The 21,869-nt window shown below is 51.6% G+C and overlaps 1 protein-coding gene across 1 annotated transcript in view; it reads right to left on the bottom strand.

Annotated features, from left to right (window-relative positions):
• The window catches only part of Ryr1 (ryanodine receptor 1), a 124,587-nt gene that overhangs the window by 17,815 nt on the left and 84,903 nt on the right, over positions 1–21,869 (bottom strand). The window contains 11 exon segments of the mRNA XM_035449535.1: positions 2,878–3,219; positions 10,418–10,605; positions 12,293–12,374; positions 14,387–14,491; positions 14,566–14,694; positions 14,800–14,888; positions 18,459–18,539; positions 19,550–19,567; positions 20,255–20,328; positions 21,413–21,489; positions 21,602–21,681. Coding sequence (XP_035305426.1) covers positions 2,878–3,219; positions 10,418–10,605; positions 12,293–12,374; positions 14,387–14,491; positions 14,566–14,694; positions 14,800–14,888; positions 18,459–18,539; positions 19,550–19,567; positions 20,255–20,328; positions 21,413–21,489; positions 21,602–21,681 — 1,265 coding nt within the window.

Genomic DNA, 21,869 nt, shown 5'->3' with positions numbered 1-21,869 from the left:
TACAGGCGCACACCCCTGCACACAGCCCACAGGTTATTAACAGCAGCTAATTACAGAGCATGGTCCAGCGGGCCTGTCATCCGAGCACATGGGAGGCAAGGCAGTAGGATCCCAAGATCTAGGCTGCCCTGAGCTGCTCTCTCTCTCTCTCTCTCTCTCTCTCTCTCTCTCTCTCTCTCTCTCTCTCTGTGTGTGTGTGTGTGTGTGTGTGTGTGTGTGTGTGTGTGTGTACTCATTTGTAGGTAATTATGTTACCTTAACAAAGCCAGGCAGAGAATTAAGAATTTACACAGACCTAGATAGGCACCCAAGGTGAGCACAGATCATAAAACAAAAACTAGAGTTTGAGCTGCCAGCAAGCTCTATCCAGAAGCTAGCTTTTGTTTATTTTTTAATGATTTATTTTATTAGGTAAACAGTGTTCTGCCTGCATGGATGCCTGCATTACAGAAGAGAGCACCAGATCTCATTACAGATGGTTGTGAGCCACCATATGGGTGCTGGGAATTGAACTCTGGACCTCTGGAAGAGCAGCCAGTGCTCTTAACCTCTGAGTCATCTCTCCAGCTTTTGTTTGTTTTGCTTTCATTTTTGTTTTTGTTTTGAGACTGTCTCCATATTTTGCATGTGCTTTTTTTTCCCCCTTACTTTGTACATATGATCTTCCCTCCTCAGCCTTTCCCGTGCTGGGATTACATGAATGGGCTTGTACATGTCCAGCACACATCTTCTAGTTGTTTTGTTTGTTTTGAGACAGGGTCTCAGGTATCCCTGGCTAATCTCAAATGCTGCGGGTCAATGAGGATGACCTTGAACTCCTGCCTTCACTCCCCAAGTGCGGGGATCACAGGCATGCACATGCCAGGCTCCTTCTAGCCTTTCTGGGAAGACAGAAGATGGTGGCTGAGTGCAAAAGCTTTGCAGCTGCCATGGGGGTTCAAATCCTGATTCTCCTACTGAGAAGCTGGGTGATTGTTCTATTCGATTCCGTGGGCCTCAGTTTCCCCCTCCATATATGGGGCACAATGGGAGGACCAGGCTACAGGAGGCAGTGAAGATTTAATGATCGACAGGCACTGAGCGTTTAGACCAATGCCGGCCTAGTATCTCACAAGTAGGTAGTGCTCACTGGTGATATGCTCCCCTGAGGCCCGTGTGGACATGCGTGTATTCTCAGGGAGCACAGGAGGGTGTGCCCAGGACGAGTGGGTGTCCAGGGAGATCACAGGAAGAGAGGGTACGCATTCGGGGAGCAGGTGAGGAGCACATGGGAGGAGGGAGCACTAGCATCAGAAATACCAGCAAGGAGGACATGGGGAATGAGGGCTCCCTGCAGACACACACTCGCAGACATTCTGGGGGCTAGGACGTGTCCCCAGTGGGACGTGATGCAAGCTTGTGAGGGTTCTTGTGGAGAGCAAGGGGGCACCAGGGACCAAGAGAGGACCCAGGTGTGAAACAGAGCCTTGGTATCCAGGGAAGATGCAGAGGAGGAGACAGGCAATCATGCAAGGGCCTGCATTTACACAGTCTATGCAAGGGGGGTGTGTGGGAGTCAGTGTAAATGGGCCCGAAGCACGTGGGCAGGACACCGTGGGACAGGTCCAGGTGTGCCTGAGCTGGGTTTCTGCAGAGGAGAGATACCAGCCGTGTGGCAGTTAAAGAGGCCATGCGTAGCCGGGCGTTGGTGGCGCCCAGCACTCGGGAGGCAGAGGCAGGTGGATCTCTGTGAGTTCGAGACCAGCCTGGTCTACAAGAGCTAGTTCCAGGACAGCCTCCAAAGCCACGAGAAACCCCGTCTCGAAAGAGGCCATGCATGGCCGAGGAGAGAGGAAACAGAGTATGAGCACGTGTGAAGGAGTGTGCAGGGGCTGGGGGGGGGGGCATGCCAAGGACATGTGTGTGCAAGTGTGTGCAGGAAGACCCCAGGGGCGACAGAACAGGGCAGCACTGAGAGTGTGTGAGGGCCACATGGGGATGCAAGAGAGAGAGAGAGTGGCGCTCCCAAATGAGCTAAGGGAACCCAGCAGGCTGCCAGTAGGCTGTGAGTTTACTCTGGGGGGAGTGTCTGGGACATATTCAGTCGTTGGTGGGGTTGGATGCGTGGGGTTGGGGTGCACTGAGACAGGGCTCCAAAGGCCCAGGCTGCCCCCGGCATGCTTCTGAGGGGCATATTTGACAGGGTGGTGACCGGAGAGGAGTGTGCTAGCATGCCAGGGCACCCCAGAGCCATGGAAGTGTGTCCGGGGGAGTGGGCATGGGCCAACCAGGCCAACCAGAGGGCAGGTGAGCAAGGAGGTGTGTGTGACCATGCAGATTCAAGCGTGGCCGTGACAGAATCAGGGTGGCAGATCACACCAGAGTTCCCAGGGTGAGTTGCAAGTCATGATGTACCACTGCCGGGACCCTGAGGGGCACCCATGCGACTGCTGCAATGCACAAGAGACGCACATGCAACAGAGGCGGAGCCAGGTTTGGGTTGTGCAAGATCACAGTAGGAACCACAAAGTCGCTCTGAGGAGGGATGTGGGGTTAAGATCAGTGTAGGTCACTTGGTAGTGTTTGCCTAGCACGCAGGAAGCCCTTGGGTTTGGTTCCCAGAAGGCCAAAAGCCCCATGTGGTGGCGGCACACACCTGTAATCCCAGCACCGGGAAGGGGGAGGTAGGGGCTAGCCTCAGCTACAAGGTGAGTTTAAGGCCAGCCTGGGATATATAAGACCTCATCTTCAAACATGATACAATAGGAGGGGGTGTGGGCTTGTCAGGGCGGAGCAGGGACTCCAGGCACAGGCACTGAAGAGGTACACAACCCCACGTAGGGTATGGACACTCAAGGCAGCAGGGCGTCAGGCGCGCACACGCACAGGCCTACTGACCTGGGGCATCTCCCACTGAGCACGGTTGGTCTCTGAGATCTCGAAGTAGATCCGCTCTATGCGTCGCGATGAGCCCATAATCTCGATGCGGCCCAAGTAAGGCCGGAAGTACTCCAGGATGCTCTCAGCCAGCTCCAGGAAGTTGCGCAGGCGCGGGTCGTGGGGCACATGCTCTGACAGGTTGGTTAGCAGCACCGCCACGTTGAAGCCAATGTCCCGCGCTGGCTCCTGGAAGCGGTTGGCGAACTCTTCGCAATTGATCATTTCATTCTCATCCGCTTCGGAGCAGGAAAGCAGGAACTGGATCTCTGGGCCAGAGAACTGTTTCTGGCTGTCCATGGCCTGTGGGCGGGCAGGAGAGGTCATTTGTGTGCGTGTGCGTGTGTGTGTGTGTGTGTGTGTACTCAGGTCTCAGCATCAACAACAACCATTTAAAAGGGCTGTGGCTAAACTGAGCATAGTATAGTTGTGTTTCATCCCAGCACTCGGGAGGCACAGGCAGGCAGGTTTCTATGAGTTCCAAGCCAGCCTGGTCTACACCGTGAGTTCCCAGACAGCCGGGGCTACACACTGAGACCTTGTGTCAAAAGCAAACATAACAACAACAAAACAGCACAAAACAAAATGAAACCAAGGCTCAGTTGATAGGGTGCTCGCCTCAGATGAATGATGGCTCCCCAGCACCCCATAAACGGGGTGTGGAGGTGCATGTCTGAGATCCCAAAACAGAAATAAATACGCTCCCCTGCTCTTGGTGAAATAATGGTGTTTGTTTGGTTTTGTTTTGTTAGTTTTTGGAGACAGGATTTCTGTGTGTAGCCTTGGTGCTCCTGGAACTCTCTCTGTAGACCAGGCTAGCCTTGAACTCAAGAGATCTTTCTGCTGGGCGTTGGTGACGCATGCCTTTAATCCCAGCACTCGGGAGGCAGAGGCAGGTGGATCTCTGCGAGTTCGAGACCAGCCTGGTCTACAGAGCGAGTGCCAGGATAGGCTCCAAAGCCACAGAGAAACCTTCTCAAAAAACCAAAAAAAAAAAAAAAAAAAAAAAAAGATCTTTCTGCCTCTGCCCCAAGTGCTGGGACCAAAGGTGTGTGTCAACACGCCCAGCTGATAATAGTGGGTTTTTTAAAATTAAAAATTAATTTTGCTTTTGTTTGTTTGAGACAGGGTCTTTCTATGTAGTCCTGGCTAGCCTGGAACCCACTCTGTAGCTCAGGCTCTCCTCTGATTTATAGAGATCCACCTGCCTCTGCCTCCTGAGTACTGGGATCAAAGGCGTGTGCCGCTATGCCTAGCTGCTTTTTGGTTTGTTAAGACAAGGTCCCATGTAGCCCAGGCTAGCCTGAAACTCCCTACATAGCCAAAGCTGGCTTGAAGCTCCCAGTCTTCCTGCTTCAGCCCTCCGAGTGTCGGTATTACATGCACGAGACCTAGTTTATGCAATTCTGGGAACCAAACCCGAGGCCTTGTGCCTCTAGGCAAGTACTCCACCAAGCAGGCTGCGCCCCCAAACCTGCTGTGCATTTTTAGGCAGTGTCTCAAACCCCCTTGGCCACCCCAGCAGTCAGAAAGCATTTTCCAGTTCAAGTTCAAAAAAAAGTTCCAAGACACAATTCTGACTTTTGCTATACGCCATGGTTCTCGGTGTTCTGTTTTATACTGAAAGGTGCACGGTGTGTTTTACTAGGTGAATTTCTGACCAACCTAGAGATGGTCTGCAGAATGCAAACGGAGAGACATATAGCTCTGGGGGTATGAACAGAAGCGGTATTTCCTGGCCCTGGGCTGTCCTTTGTGAAAAGCTAGGAGCTTTGCAAAAATGTTTTCTAAATGAGTAAGAGGCTTTGCAAATCATGAAAGGCTCTAAAACCGCAGAGCAAAGAGACGAGTCACACAGGAACTTCTCATCATGTACCCTGGTGCATCCACCAGCACCCCCCTTCCTCCCCCACCACAAGGGCCTGGGATCCCCCCCCCCATCCACTCTTGGACTCTACTCTGCAGATTTGCTGGTTTCTCTTGGTCATTGTCATCTGTCTATCCGCCTCTTCTTTTGTAAAGCCTTCTCTGGCCACTGTCAACCTGGGTGGAGGCTGGAGGTGGGTGGGTGCGGGACTGAGAGCTACACCTTTCTTTTTTCTTTCCGAATTCCCTAAGATAACACTGGGATTCCAGGCTCCAATGTCACTCTGCACATATGATTGTCAGGTCTCCCTGTCTGGGAGTCTCTGACTGCTTTCCAGAATCTTGACAAATGTGACCACTGACATCTTAGTGGATGTCACCTCACAAACAAAATTGCTCAGAAATAAGTTGTTTTCTATTCCTTTTTTGGTTTTTCCAGACAGGGTTTTTCTGTGTAGCCTTGGCTGTCCTGGAACTCACTCTGTAGACCAGGCTGGCCTCGAACTCCCAGAGATCCACCTGCCTCTGTCTCCAAGTGCTGGGATGAAAGGCAAGCGCCACAACCACGCAGTTTAGTAACTTGTTTTCTATTTAGTTATCATTATTATTATTTTAAAGACTGTCAGCCAGGTGGCGGTGACCTTTAATCCCAAAACTCAGGAGACAGAGGCAGGTAGAGCTGTGAGTTCAAGGCCAGCCTCTTTTATAGAGTGAGTTCCAGGACAGGCAAAGATACAGAGAAACTCTGTATCTTTGGGGGGGGGGGAGCAGGAGGAGACTTTGTCTTGCTATGTAGCCCTGGCTAGCCTGGAACTTCCTATACAGACCAGGCTGCCCCTGGATTCCTGGCCCCTCCTGCCTCTACCCCCAGAGTGCTGGGATTATAGGCATGGAGGACCATATGCGAATCCAGAAGTGAACTTTAGAAGGTACAGTCTCCCCTCCCCCAGCCTTACCCATTTCAGGAATAGCAGCTCCCACCCACTCCAAGTGCTTAAGTTAAAATCTCTGAGTCATCCTGCCGCCTCTTTTTTGTCTCGTCACCCACATCTGATTCCTCAGCATGAAAGCTGTCAGCTCTGCTTTCAGAACCCATCAAGGACCCATCCACATCTCCCTCCACGCTCCCCACCTTCTCCTGTCTCCCTCCATCCGGCAGCCTCCTCCCTGCACCCCTGCCGTTAGCCTCTAACATAGTGGGAGGGGCTCTGAAAACACCTGCTTCAGGTCTGAGCTCTCTGCACCCATTACACACTGAATGCCCAAGTCCCCCCAGCTGCCACCAGGGCCTGCCAGCCGCCCCCTTCCCTCCCACCTCCTCCCCTCTGCCTCCTCCTTTCTCTCAGCCATCTCTGCAGCCACACTGCTCTCCTCGCTGCCTGCTCTTGTTTGCCAGCCTTCACACTTGCTGTCCTTTTGCAGGGGACACCACACTCTCCTCCTCTTTCGTGGGGTGCTTCTCAGATCTCACCATCCGTATCCCGTCCCTCAGAAGGGCCTTTCCCTGTCACCCCCATTCCCATGCTTACTTAACTTGTTTTCACTAGGCCCTCCCCTCTCAGATTTAAGTGGGTGTCTCCAGTTTGCTCACTGGCATGCTCTCATGACTAAGGCTGACACCCAGGAGAGGCTTCACCCAATGTCATGGTTTGGATGTCCTCCAGAGGTCATGGCATTAAAGATCCAACCTATATGGGAAGGTGCTGTGGCCATTTAAGGGGTGGGACCTAGTGAGTTGGCCTGAGGCTCTAAGGATCTGGCTCTCTGTTCTGACCTTCCCAGGCACTGTCATGTAGACAAAACACCCATACACATAAACAAAAGTCTTGGATCAGGGAGATAGCTTAGTCACTAAAGTGTTTGTCTTGCAAGAACAAGGCCCCCAGTTCAATCCCTAGAGGGGGAAAATATGTCTATGAGTGTTTGGGCTGCATGTGTGTGCAATACCCATAGAGGCCAGAAGAGGGTGTTATGTCCCTGGAACTGGAGTTTCAGGCAGTTGTGAGCTGGTGCTGAGAACCCAACCCAGGTCCTCTACAAGAGCAGCCAATGCTATTACATGCTGAGCCATCAGTCCAGAGACCACAAAAAAAAAAAAAAAAAAAAAAAAAAAAAAAAAAAAAAAAAAAAAAAAAAAAAAAAAAAAAAAAAAGCCAAGCACTTGCTTGTCATCCCAGAGCAGGGGAAATGGAGACAGAAGGAACCCTGGGCTCACTGGCCCGTCTACCCTAATTGGTCAGTTCTAGGCCAGAAAATGATCTTGCCTCAACAAACAAGGTGGTCAGTTCCCGAGGAGTGACCCCCTGAGCTGACACAGGGGAACATACACACATACACACACATCCTGAAAACTGTGTATGGGACTTCTGCTTAAGATCCCAGACCTCAGAGCCGGGTGTTGGTGGCACACGCCTTTAATCCCAGCACTCGGGAGGCAGAGGCAGGCGGATCTCTGTGAGTTTGAGACCAGCCTGGTCTACAAGAGCTAGTTCTTGGATAGGCTCCAAAGCCACAGAGAAACCCTGCCTTGAAAAAACAAACAAACAAACAAACAAAAACCAAAATAAATAAATAAAATTTTAGCAGGGCAGTGGTGGTGCACACCTTTAATTCCAGCACTTGGGAGGTAGAGGCAGGTGGATCTCAGAGTTTGAGGCCAGCCTGGTCTACAGAATGAGAGTGAGTTCTAGGACAGAGAAACCCTGTCTTGAAAAACCAAAAAAAAAGGTTGTCTGCATGTATGTGTGTGTATCACATGTGTTCATTACCCATGGAGGCCAGAGACGAACACTGGATCCCCGGAAACAGAGTTAAGGATGGTTGTGAGCCACCATGTGGGTGCTGGGAATTGAACCTGGGTCCTCTTGGAGAGCAGCCAGTGCTCTTCATCACTGAGTAGTCTCTCTAGCCCTGGTCGTAGATACTTTTTATTTTATTTTGATGGTGTGGTTTTTGTTAGGAGTGGTAATGTCCCTATGGTTTGTCAAATCAAATGAAGGCCTTGTGTGCACACACATGCTGTATGATACTCCAGATAAGCAGTGTCTAGAACAGGCCAATATTTAGAGACAGACACTGGGCTCATGGTTCTCAGGGGCTGGGGTGGGGGACATGGGCAGTGACTGCTAACGGGTGTAGGCTTTTTTTGGAAGGTGACATTTACACCATTCTCTCAATACCCTCACACCACTGAGTTGGAAATTTTCAATGTGTGAGCCAACAGCATGTAAATTACACTGCATTGAAGATGCGGTGTTCAAAAGGCAGTCTTAGCCGAGCGTGATGTCTTAGCCCAAGGCACTCAGAGGTCAAAGGAGGATTACAACTTCAAGGCTAGCCTGGGTAACATAGTGAGACCCTGTCTCAAAACTGGAAAATGTAATAAAAGTGGGGGCTTGGGGTGTAGCCCTGAATCCAAATCCACACACTCACTCACTCAATAGCCTAAACGTTTCAACCACCTGAAAGAGGGGCTGGGGTCAAAGACAAGGAAGTCTTCATGCTTGACAGCCAAGTCCATCTCTAGAACAACAGGCTGTATTTTTAATTCATTTCCCACCAAGTAGCCCTGTTGCTGGATGACTATCCTGTGACCTAGCTGTGTGTGCATCAGGAGAGTCATCGCACCCAGCCCCGATGGCGCCACTCAGAGCCATCTTTTAGCTTTTACTTGCATGTGCTGTGGTTCTTCGGTAGCTTAGGTTTGCCCAAGGATGGATTGCAGAAAAGATAACCCGGATACCTCTGTCTGCCAGCAGCCTTCAGAGGGGTGAGAGCCTGACTGGGACTGGTACTCAAAAGAGACAATCAGTGGATAAAAGCGATTGCCAGCACAAGCCTCGTGACCTGAGTTTGATTCCTGGAACCCACAATGGAAGGAGAGAACTGACAGCGGTCCTGTCTGACCTCCATATGCATGCCATCACCCACAATAATGATAATAATCAATAAAACAAAAACCTGAAAAAAGTGACCTAGATACAAACTCTGAATTCTTCTCAAGAAGAATAAACATATTCTTGTTTGGTTAGTATTGTCTCTTTTGCTAAAAGTTAATGAAAGTTTTGAAATGAATTTCCACATGAAAGTAAAATACTCCACATGGCTAAAATAACATCATAAAAGTGTTGGCACAAACTTATAGTCCCAGCACTAGGATGCTGAGGCAAGGGGATTACCATGAGTTTCAGGACAGCCTGAGCTACACAGAGATCTAGACCAGTCTTGGGTGCCGAATGAGATCCTGTCTCAAAAACAAACAACTAAACAACTAAACAGGCACCAGGGATATGAAGTCAGCTCACAAAATAAGAATATGAAATAAATAACTCCACATCCCCACCATAATGATAATCAATAAGGCAGGATGTGAAGATCCTTTAAATCCTGCACTGGTCTCTACATACAATCTCATGGAAGCACAGACTGGCCCATTCCACCGGCATGTACCCTGCCCCAACACACACACACACACACCACACACACACACACACACACACACACACACACACACACACACACACAGCACAAATAATCTTGACAGACGATACAGCATCCTATGTGTTAGGCAAGAACTCACTGGGGGATTCTAGGCAGGAGCTCTACCACTGAGCCACACCCCAGCCCCTCACTGGGGGATTCTAGGCAGGGGCTCTACCACTGAGCCGCACCCCCAGCCCCTCACTGGGGGACTCTAGGCAGGGGCTCTACCACTGAGCTACACCCCCAGCCCCTCACTGGGGGATTCTAGGCAGGGGCTCTACCACTGAGCTACTGTAGGGATCGCCTGGGAGGGAAAAGTCTTAGCAGCCACACAGGCTCACAGAGCAGACATTGCCCAGTAGGGCTAGGGGAGGATCCTGATCAAAACAGGCAAAAATCTCTTCCACAAGTAAGAACAGAGTGAGGTCTGAGGGTTGGCTAAGGAGCCAGTACCACTGTTAATTTCCTGGTTTGTATCACTGCTTAGCAGTTATGAAGAGAGTGAGCTTCCTCTGGGGAAACACAGGCAGTGGAGGGGACACAGAAAGTGTGATGGAGCCGATGTGATAAATAGAGAGCCGTCAACGGCGTGGAATCCCAGCACTGCAGGATCAGGAGTTCAAGATCATCCTTGGGGAGCCTGAGGCCAGCTTGGGCGACAGGGGACCCAGTCTCAAAACCCAAACCAAAAAGCAAACGGTTTGGGCAACAGGAGAAAGGGTCTTCAGAAATTCTGTTTTGGCTACTTATCCGTCAGCCTGGGGTGGTTTCTGAACACAGAGTCACAACAGTGACGGGAAATACTTTGTGTGCACAAGGTTCCCGTCCCTCAAACTCACAAACTCACCTGCCTCCACCTTCCAAGTGCTGGGGTAAATAATGGCTTATATAGTAATAACGGCTCTCATAGTCGTGGGAACCTACGCATTGCATCCTAAAGGCAGCTTCAATCACCGGTCCCAAATCACAATCTTCCTGCCATAGCTTCCCAAGTCCTGGGATCCTAGGCATAAACCACCGCCCTCAGATCATCCCCATGTTACAGACAAGGAAACCGAGGCCGAGCAAGAAGCCTCTCGCCCACCCAGAGAGGTGCTGCTGGCACTTGGCAACCCCACCTGGATCTCGGGCTCACCTGCTAAGGAGAACCCACCTTCTGGAAGTCCTTCTTGGAGATGAGGCCTCGGGGGTCTGTGACATAGTCCTGGAAGGCCTCCGAGCCCACGATGTCCTTGAGTTTCAGAAACATGTCGAAAAACTTGAGGATCATCTCCACGTTGGATGAGGACTCCACGAGCATGTCCACCATCTGACGAGCGATCATACCGTTTACCACGTTCCCTGCAGGAGGCCCCGGGTCAGTGCAGCCCCGCAGAGCACCGGCTCTGGACCCGGGTTGGTGCGCCATATCTGCGGCTCAGCGTTTTCTCTCTCTTCAGCTCAGAAGCCGCCCATGGTTCTCCAAGACCCACCCGGCTCCCTCCCACACCTCTGGGAGGAGGACCATCTGGTAATCAAAGATGTAGCTCCATGGTCATCCTCTTTTGATAATTTGCCTGCCCATCTCACTGGCTGGAAAGATCACGGCTGAAGGCAATGGTGACACAGGTTGACAGGGGAGACCCCCATGCCAGAGGCTGTGTCAAGAGTTACCCCAGGAGAACCTTGTAAGGGAAACATATCACTGTACATTTCCACAGGTAGGAAAGACTTGGAAGAACTTGCCCACTAAGAGCTAGCTAGCTGGTAAATAGGCAAGGACTTGCACCTGGAGCCTTGTGACTTCAGAGCTCACACACCTAAAAACTTTATAGTAATTCGGCTGGCTGTGGAGGTGCATGCCTGTAATGTCAATGCCCAAGAAGCTGGGGCAGGAGGATAGTCATGAGTCCGCTCCAAGCCTGGGCTACAGAGTAGGACTCTGTCTCAAAAACTAAAGGCTTGAGGCCTGCAGTGCAGTTCAGAGGCCTTGGGTAAGGTCCTGGGTTCTTGCCCCAGCACCTCGGGGAAGAAAAATGACTTGAACGCCCACCAATAGGGATTTAATTAAGCGATTTTACCCAATACCTCACAATGGAGTGGTCTGTATCCATATAAAAGAATGAGGAGGTAGAGAATTGATTTTTAACAGAGCACTAGCTTGATAAATATAAAGCCCTGGGTTTAATTCCAGAAAGGGAGAGAGAGAGATTTGAAAGAAGTATTTTGTTTTGTGGTTTTTGAGCTGTTGTAGCCCATGTAGACCCGGCTGGTCTCAAACTCTGTGTAGCTGAGAAAGGTGATGAACTCTTGATCCTCCTGCCTCAGCCTCCTGTGCGCTGAGATGATTGTCCCAGCTTTATTATTATGGCTGTCGTCATTAGTGTCGTGGATGGTGCGTGTGTGTTTTGTAAACCACACCCCTGCAGAGCCCTCAGGGCCAGAAGAGGGCACTGGAGCCCCTGGAACTGGAGTCACAGACAGTTGTGAGCTGCCATGTGGGTGCTGGGAGTTGAACCTGGGTCCTCTGGAAGAGCAGCCAGTGCTCTTAACCACTGAGCCATCTCTCCAGCCCTTGTTTTTGAGACAGGGTCTTGCTATTAGGGCAAGCTGACCTGGACTCGCCATGGAGCACAGGGTTAAATTATTATTATTATCATCATCATCATCATCATAAATTATCATCATCATCATCAAATAAAAGGCGTTTCAAGTTGCTAAATTTGGTGGATATTTGTTATGCTTCTAAAACTAATTGATACATTTAGTAACTATTCATGCATTATCTTGGTATATCTAATAAATGAATATTACGTTCATAAAGAAAGTATTCAGGTAACTCATCTCATTAAAACCTCTCTGTGGAATCAAAAAAACATTAGCATCCATCCAGTCAGGGCCTGGCTCATACACAGTACTTGGTAGATATTTGTTGACCTTGTTCCAGCAGATGAGGCTCAAAGTCAGGGTCTTTTGGGTCTCAAGCACCATTCTTGGCTTTGTCTGAACCTCTGCACCGCCCCCCCCCACAACCTCTGGGGGCGTCTACCTTCCAGGAGGGACAGCAACATCACCACCATGTCCTTCTGCAAGTCCAGCAGCTCCTTCAGCAGCTCTATCTGGCTGGAGTCCTAGAGGACACACACCCAGCAGTGAGAGATCCGTCTCTGCAGAATGCCACGCTACTGTGGGTGGTTTGGGGCTCCCTCACCTACCTATCCAGCAGGGCCTACGTTCCCTTCTTTCTCCCTCTTACCTCTGAGGGGGCCTGCGTCCACACATGTTCCTCGGAAGCAGAGGAGGGACAGAGAGACAAGATTGTGGGGGTGGGGTTGGTACCCGGGGGAAGTGCTTTGGGGGCGGGGGGGGGCGTGGTGCCGGCAGACAAGAAAGCCACGAGCCTTGGTGAACAGACATTCAGGCCAGAGTGGGATAGACAGACGCGGACAGATATTCAGGTCTTAAAAGGATGCAATCCCAGCGTGGTGCCTGGTCTATGGGGGTTTGGCCTTGTCGAATCTGGCTGTGACGGACGGGTGGTACCATGAGGGAGTTCAAGAGGAAGGGCTGCTGGAGCATGCACTTTTTGATATGCCATTCGGGGGAAATAAGAAGCCAGTGCATCCCCTGCATGGTGTCTTATGGAGCACTCACAGAAACCTCCATCAAAGTTCCCCATTGCAGCATCTGTATTATTTTCAGGCACACATAAGTGCCATTTGCGACCCATAGTGTAATTTTCCTGGGCTCACACAGGCGCTGTGAGGCTCCTTTACCCCATGCTGGTTCTAGGAGTTGTTCATTCTAATCCTAACGCATCCCACAGTTGCAAAGTTTGGTATTCTAACTCCAGGCTCCCAGCATACTAGAATCTAATATCTCTTGGTTAATCGGTTGCAGGCTTTGTGCTTTCCCACGAGTCTGTTTTATCTTAGCTGCCAGGGTCGAGGGGGTGAGCTACAATCCTGCTGGAGCTCATGGAACTGACTCCACATCTTGGCTTTAGGAATGAGTACATCACTGAGTCTGGCCAACCGGACATTTCTTTCCTCTGGCTGAGATCACTGGATCAACAACAAACACATGGCCCAAGACTGCAGTCAGAGAACGCAGGTCTTTTATTTAGAACTTTTAGGCAAGATGTGCTTCACACTGCCTGGAGCTGTTAGCGGGGTGAAGGGAAGCCTGGGCACCTTTTTTCCAGCCCCTCACTGGGGGATTCTAGGCAGGGGCTCTACCACTGAGCCACACCCCAGCCCCTCACTGGGGAATTCTAGGCAGGGGCTCTACCACTGAACCACGCCCCAGGCCCTCACTGGGGGATTCTAGGCAGGGGCTCTGCTTCTGAGCCACGCCCTCAGCTCCTTGTATTGAATCTCCCTTGTAACCTGCAACTGGACTGTGAATGATGAATTATCACAGTAGTACCTGGAAAGTTCATTTCCACCAGTATCTTAAGATTACATCAACATCACACGCCCAGCTGTACCGAGACACTGAATTCTCCATTCAACTCCTTTCAGAGTTAGAGGACATCAAATTGCGAGGGGAGGGTCTCCTTCCTCAAGTCATTGGTTGGTGGGAAATTATTCAGAATGCTGGACTGCCACCTGCCGGACAAGTACTGCACTACAGCAATGTATTTGTGGAGAGGATGCGTCTAGCGCTCGGTGGCAGCTTGTCCTTACTTCATGCAGTGCACAAACTTGCCCAGCTGTGCAAGCCTTGACTAAGTCTACCAAGCAGAAGCACACAGATGGATGGAGTGTGTACGAGGCATTCACACGGCTGCAGAGGATCGAGGCAGCGGGGGGTGGGGGGAGGAGAGTGCAAGTATTAGCAGGATCCTTACATCATGGGTACCCGACACGGGAGTCATCTGCCGCGGGCACGGTAAAGAAGGAACACTCCTTCATTCCCAGGCCCTAACCTAGAAGCACGGTCCCATCCCATCCCACAGCTGCAAGAATCTGGGATGACCTCATCAGAGAGAGAACAGTACCAACCGGTCATGGGAGCGCTCTGGGCAATTGGGGGCCGGGGGGGGGCTGTCTGGAACAATCCCCAGAGCACTACAGATCTGCCCCCGAGTGGCAAGGGACCCTAGGCAGAGGCAGGGGGCCAACAATGGAAGAACTCAAACCTGAGCCAGTTTCATCATCATGTGTGCGAACACGTGCAGGAACCCCACCACGGCATCCCAGAGGCGGCTGTGCGCCAGACTCTGCTGGTTCCCAGTGCAGGGTCCCTGAGGACAGAGGGTGGCATGAAGCCCCAAGCAGGGGTGGCGGACGCGGGCAGCTCCCCAAGACCTGGCCCTACCTGGATGTACTCAGTGAGGCTGTTGAACACTTGCTTAGCTACCGACATGGCTTTGGAGAAGTTCCTCTTGCCCTGCTCCTCGATGACGTCCTTGCCCGAGTAGTACCAGTAGAAGTCACTAATGGACTCCTGCGGGGCCGGGAGGCAGGAGGGGGATGCTGGAGCCGCGCGCATCCCACCAGCGCCCCCCCCCCACCCGGCTCAGGCCCTGCGAGGCTGGTCTCCCCTCCTGACCTGCAGCCGCAGGAGGTAGTCCACCGTGCAGATGATGATGTTAATGGTGGTCGTGTTCCCAGTCTGTGTCCGCAAGTAGTTTTGGAAATCTAAGGAAATAAAGCATCCAGTTATTCAGTGCGCGCCTGTGTCTGGGGAGATAACGGTGGCTATTACTTATGCAATGTTTGGCTTTATCGCCTACTGTGTGCCACAAGTCCTTAGTCTGTGTGTCGCACAGGGATGGGGCGTCATTTATATATTTATCCAAAGACACCGAGGGCCTCCATGCAGCAAATGCAGTCAGGGATTCAGCTTCTGCCTTCTCCTTTCTTCATTTTTTGGTAAATTTTTAAAAAATAATTTATGGGCCTGGAGAGATGGCTCTGTGATTAAGAGCACTGGCTGCTCTTCCAGAGGCCCTGGCTTCATTCCCCAGCACCCACAAATTAGCTCACAACCTTCTGTAATTTCAGTGTCAGATAATCTGACGCCCTCTCCTGGCCTCCTCAAGAACTGCATGCTCATCGCGCACATACACACTTGCAGGCAAAATACCCATACACATTAACTTTTCTGCTTTTATTTAGGATTGGGTATGATGGTCCCCACCTTTAATCCCAGCTCTGGGGAGACAGAGGCAGGTGGATCTCTGTGAGTTTGAAGCTTACTTACTGCACATAGCAAGTACCAGGCCATTCAAGGCTGTAGAGTGAAACCCTGTCTAATTTGGGTTTTGTTAGTTTATTCCTTGGGGTAAGGGGGAAGGCTTGCACTGCTAGATGCTAATGAGGTCAGAAGTTAGCTCTCTCCATCCACCACATGGGTCCTGAGAACCAACTCAGGTCATCAAGCTTGGCAGCAAGCCCCTTTACCCACTGAGCCCTCTAAGCAGCCCCTCTCTTTTTGTTTTCTTGAGACAGGGTTTGGAGATGTGCCTCAAGCTAGCCTCAAATTCTCTTACCTCAGACTCCCAAGTACCAGAGTTACAACCGAGTAACCATCAGATCCAACATCAACTTTCTTTCTTTCTTTCTTTCTTTCTTTCTTTCTTTTTTGAGACAAAGTTTTTCTGTGTAGGCCTGGCTCTCCTGGAACTCACTTTGTAGACCAGGCTGGCCTGGGACTCAGAAATTCATCTGCCTCCACCTCCCAAGTGTTGGGATTAAAAATGTGAGCCACCATGCTTTTGTTTTGTTTTCTTTGGCTTTGCTTTTTGTTTTGTTTTTTGAGACAGGATCTCATGTGGCTCAGGCTAGCTTTGAATTTAGTATGTAGCTGAAAAGTGCTCCCCAGTCAGCCAGTCTTGGTGTGTGTGGCGGTGGGGGGTGGGAGTGGGGTTGTTCTTGTTCAGTGAGAAACTCTGTTTCAAGACGATAAAGTAGAGAGTGACAAGAGGAAGGCACCTGAGGTACCACAGACAGACACAACGTCACAGTCACACATCAGACATGGACCACACAGTCACCCAGTCACCCAGATCACCCAGTCACACACATACAGACAGACATGCAGCACACAGTCACACATACAGACAGACATGCAGCACACAGTCACACACACACAGACAGACATGCAGCACACAGTCACACACACAGACAGACATGCAGCACACAGTCACACACACACACAGACAGACATGCAGCACACAGTCACACACACAGACAGACATGCAGCACACAGTCACACACACACAGACAGACATGCAGCACACAGTCACTCACAGACAGACAGACATTCAGCACACAGTCACTCACAGACAGACAGACATGCAGCACACAGTCACACACACACACAGACAGACATGCAGCACACAGTCACACACACAGACAGACATGCAGCACACAGTCACACACACACAGACAGACATGCAGCACACAGTCACACACACAGACAGACATGCAGCACACAGTCACACACACACAGACAGACATGCAGCACACAGTCACTCACAGACAGACAGACATGCAGCACACAGTCATACACAGACAGACATGCAGCACACAGTCACACACACACAGACATGCAGCACACAGTCACACACACACAGACAGACATGCAGCACACAGTCACACACACAGACATGCAGCACACAGTCACACACACACAGACAGACATGCAGCACACAGTCACACACAGAGACAGACATGCAGCACACAGTCACACACACAGACAGACATGCAGCACACAGTCACTCACAGACAGACAGACATGCAGCATACAGTCACACACACACAGACAGACATGCAGCACACAGTCACACACACACAGACAGACATGCAGCACACAGTCACACACACAGACAGACATGCAGCACACAGTCACACACACACAGACAGACATGCAGCACACAGTCACACACACACAGACAGACATGCAGCACACAGTCACACACACACAGACAGACATGCAGCACACAGTCACACACACACAGACAGACATGCAGCACACAGTCACACACACACAGACAGACATGCAGCACACAGTCATACACAGACAGACATGCAGCACACAGTCACACACACACAGACATGCAGCACACAGTCACACACACACAGACAAACATGCAGCACACAGTCACACACAGACAGACATGCAGCACACATTCACAGTCACCTATATTACACAGTCACATAGATCATAAACACACAGACAGACAGCCGACAGACAGACAGACAGACAGACAGACAGACACACACACACACACACACACACATACACACACACACACACTCCCTCTGGGTAGTCTATGGTTTCCTATGTACTGTGAGCATTGCACACATGACTGTGTGACATGTTTGTAATGGGAAATGACCTTGTGGGGAAGGTTGTTCGGGATTTGGGCTGCTCTTTGTTTCTGGTTTTGGAGATAAACTCTCACTGCTCAGCCAAGGCGGCTTTGAACTCATCACTGTCCTGACAGGCTGCCGGAGCCCTGAGATTACAGGCCCTTACCACCGTACCCAGCTTAACTGTTCCTTTAGCGGAAGCTGTTTGAGCCACATGGAGTTCTATTTTTCCATCAACACCATGTTTAATTAACGGGCCGTGTCGCCCTGGATTTTGTTAAGTTGGCACAATGAGGACAGAGCCTGTGAAAATTCTCGCTTCTGTTAAGAAAGACTCTGGACATCTTCTGGGAAAATGTTTTATGTGATAAACAAACGAATAAATCCAATAGATACATTTCTAAACACCAAGCAAGTTCATCTGTGGATGCTGAGTCCTGGAACCCAGCCCTCAGTGAGGGCTGCCAAATGCCTGTGGGAAAACGGAGGGTGACGAATTGCCCATTTGGGTAAATTGACTTCAGGCCAAACTGGATTTTGGCAGATTGCCTCTGGGGAGTTGGACTGGCCAGAGGAAATGAAAGTGAAGCTAAGTGGTTTGAGTCTAGAAATTTCAGAACTCAGAGAAATTTGTTACTGTTCTTTGTGTCTTTGGGGCAGGATCTCATGTAGCTCAGGCTAGCCATGTAACTAAGGTGACCTTGAACCCTTGATCCTCACACACTTCTTCCTCGAGTAGAGGAGGGTAGAGAGTCCAAAGCTGGACAAGGCCAGCATGGCTGGGGAAGTCATCACGGGGGAGGGGAGGAGGGGGATTGGAGGTCAGCTCAGGTGACTTTTGGAACCCCGGTACCTCAGTGTCCTCTACACCCTGCCCACTGTCCTCCTCACCGTTGTTGTGACCCTCGCAGAGCAGCTGCAGGAATCGGAACAGGTCTTGTGTGAATTCATCATCTGCCATGACCTTCTCTCCTGGGTGGGAGGAAAGGGGCAGGGCCCAGGGGGTCAGACGCGCCAGGACACAGCACACACATGCACACAACCCATGCACACTGCACACGCATGCACACTGGGTGGGGTGCTGAGAGGAGCGGCCACTACTTCAAAGACACTATGAGGGCCATGGGTATCCAAGACACCAGCCAGTGACATCCGCAGATGGAGGCCCGAGGAGCCCCGCGGGGGGTCATGAAGCTGGGGCCTCAAGTGTCTTTCTACACCAGTGTCCCTCCAATGTCACCACTTGGGTGACATCTAGGAGTGACCCAGAAGACATTCAGCAGCTGGTATAACCCTGAGCCCCACTCCAGGCTGCAGGGGTTAATGGATTATAGGGGTTGGGGTCACTTGCACACAAGGCTCTGAGCGGAAGTGGGGGGGGGAGCTGGGCTGGGAGGAGACAGGGACTGCAAGCCAACCAACTGGCCCCAAAGCCTCAAAAGCAGCCAACCCAGGAGAAGCAGGGGGGGGTGTGTGTCAACATGGTCCAATCAGAATAGACATCTGAAAGAAACCAATCATGGTGAGCTATAAGAACTAGATTGGGAATGGGCCAATCAGAGCAGGCGCAGAGGGCACGCGCGGCACCAGAGTGGTTGCCTCCCGCAAAAGACTGACCACAGTCTGGGCTTCGGACGCACAGCGCAGAGGGTGGGAGTGGGAATCGGGGAGGGTTCAGCCCACCCTGGACTGGGAATCTGGGTCGAGAAGCCCCAAAATATCCAGGTGAAAAGGGATCTTGGCTGTCTTTTTTTTTTTTTTTTAACTTATGTGTTACACTCGGGGAAACTGAGGCTTAGATAAAAGACTTATTCGCAATGCCACCGGCCTCTGGACTAGGGGATCTCAACCTTCTCCATAGGAGTCACTGAAGGGTCCACCACCCTGGCCTCCCTGATCGTCCCAGATCCTCAGCTCCAGGGGGCATGGGGTTAGAAGGGGAGGGGTGGGCTCAGCACAGCAATGGATGGCGGGAGAATTACCGTTCTGGCGATTGATGACTGGGGCAGCCAACGGGATGGGAGGAGGAAGCAGGAGAAAAGAGGAAAAAGAGACGGGGACAGACAGAAGTACAGTGACACAGTTGGGGACAAAGACACAGACACACAGAGACACAAGCGCAGAGAGAAAGACAGCCAGAAGGAGACAGAAGGGAGTGGGTTAGCGAGGAAGAGGAATGAGGGGAAAGCCAGGGAGGGGGGGAGGAGAGAGGGAGGGAGGGAGAGAGAGAGAGAGAGAGAGAGAGAGAGAGAGAGAGAGAGAGAGAGAGAGAGAGAGAGAGAGAGAGAACACCCAAGAGAGGCAGGAGGCAGAGGTCAGGGTGGAAAGTTAGACACGTCAAAACACGGCAAAGAGAAGACTCGATTAACTGGATTAGGGGCATCATTAATGAACAGCAACCAGAGTGAGACTCGGGGTACGTGGAGGGCAGGTCCACGAGGTGACGGGGGAGGGGACACCAGACAGAATGACACCCAGGGGTGGGTCCCATGGGAAGGGAGACCCTGGAGGGATGGAGGGGTCCTCAGGACTGGGGATCACAACCCTGGGGAGCCCAAGGGAACTCTTGGGAAGCGGGGTGCCTTGGAGGACCGGGGCTGTGGGCTGGGCAGTGACGGTGGATGGAGAGGGGGACCCCGAGGAAGGTGGTGCCCCGGGGGGGAGGGGCACCCAGAAGAAGGTCTCACCCGTTCCGTCCTCGTTCACCATGCCCAGCCCCTCTGCCTTGTTCTGCCTCTCAAAGGCATTGAGGTCCAGGACGCTGAGGAAAGAGATGGTGGACGTGATGAGGGTCTGGCTTCTGTCTCCTCCATGGCCTGGCAGCCCCCCACTGTGCAGCCCCCACTCGCAGCAAAACCTGAGAGCCACTGGAAGCTGCGTTCCCCGGCCCCACCCCCTCACAGAAAACACCAGTTAGCAAAACCTACAGAGGGGTAGGGGAAAAAAATCAAGCAAGATAGCAAGACGGGAGGAAAGACAAATGACAGAAGAGCCACACAATATAGTATCCAGGAGTGCCCAAGCGCCCTGCTGCGCCCTCCCGGAACTCTCAATGACCTCCTGTTCTGCTTGCCTAAACCCATCTTACTCCTCCCTCCTCCCCTCCCTGTTTTGAGACAGGGTCTCGTGTAGCTCAGGCTATCCTTACACTCTCTGTAATCCTCCTGCCTCTGCTGTCCGAGTGCTGGGGTCCCAGGCACTCTTCACATCTCCTGTCTGCCCCTCCATGCTGGAGAAGGAACCCAGGCCTTGCACAGCCTAGGCAGTCGCTCTGCCACCAACGCACAGTGCCAAGCCATAACTCATTTTTTTAAATGTACATTGGTATTTTGCCACGGGGGTCGGGTTCCCTGGAACTGGGAACAGACCGTTGTGAGCAGCCATATGGGTGCTGGGAATTGAACCCGGGTCTTCTGAAAGAGCAGCCAGGGTTCTTAACTGCTGAGCCATCTCTCCACTCCCCCCCACACACACACTCTTCTTCTTCTTCTTCTTCTTCTTCTTCTTCTTCTTCTTCTTCTTCTTTTTGGTTTTTTGAGACAGGGTTTCTCTGTGGCTTTGGAGGCTGTCCTGGCACTCGCTCTGTAGACCAGGCTGGTCTCGAACTCACAGAGATCTGCCTGCCTCTGCCTCTGCCTCCCGAGTGCTGGGATTAAAGGCGGGCGCCACCAACGCCCCCCCCCACTCATTCTTAAAACTTGTGACACTCTGCCTTCCACATTTATTCCTCCAGTCAAGTCTCTAGACCTGGACTGGGACAGTATGAGTAGAACAGGAGTGGCCCCGGGCCGGAGGACACAGCCACCCCACTAGCGCAGAACGGGAAGATAGACACGGGGTCCCACCTGCATGTCTGCATAAGTGCCTGGATACTCTGGAAGAAGCCCACTTCCTTCTTGTCCTTCAGATAATCCAGCATTTTCTGCAGGGGAAGCAGCAGGAGATGGGGGTGGGGGGAACCTGGGAGCCACTCGGGAACACCCACCCACACCCACACCTTTCACCCTTCTCCCAAGATCCTGTGTGCGTGTTACCTGCTGCACTTCAGCGTTCCCTCCATTGAGGATAGAGATGCCCAGCTTCAGGGTGGAAGACACCATGGCACCTGTCTCCCCTGGAGGTAGCGGAGATGCCGTCAAACAAACGGTGTGTTGAATTTGAGGCCTCCACCCACCAAAAAACCAAACCGAAACAACAACAAAATCAGCCCTCACAGGGCCCTCAAGGAAGGAGATGAAGCGTGTGCTCAGCCCGGGAGAGGTGTGCGTGGAAGGGAAATTGAAAGGCAGGCATGAACAAAGA

Source organism: Cricetulus griseus, chromosome 9 (genome assembly GCF_003668045.3).
Source record: "Cricetulus griseus strain 17A/GY chromosome 9, alternate assembly CriGri-PICRH-1.0, whole genome shotgun sequence".
Classification (NCBI taxonomy): Eukaryota; Metazoa; Chordata; class Mammalia; order Rodentia; family Cricetidae; genus Cricetulus; species Cricetulus griseus.
Note: the sequence above shows the minus strand (reverse complement) of the source record. Positions and strands in the feature narration are given on the sequence as shown.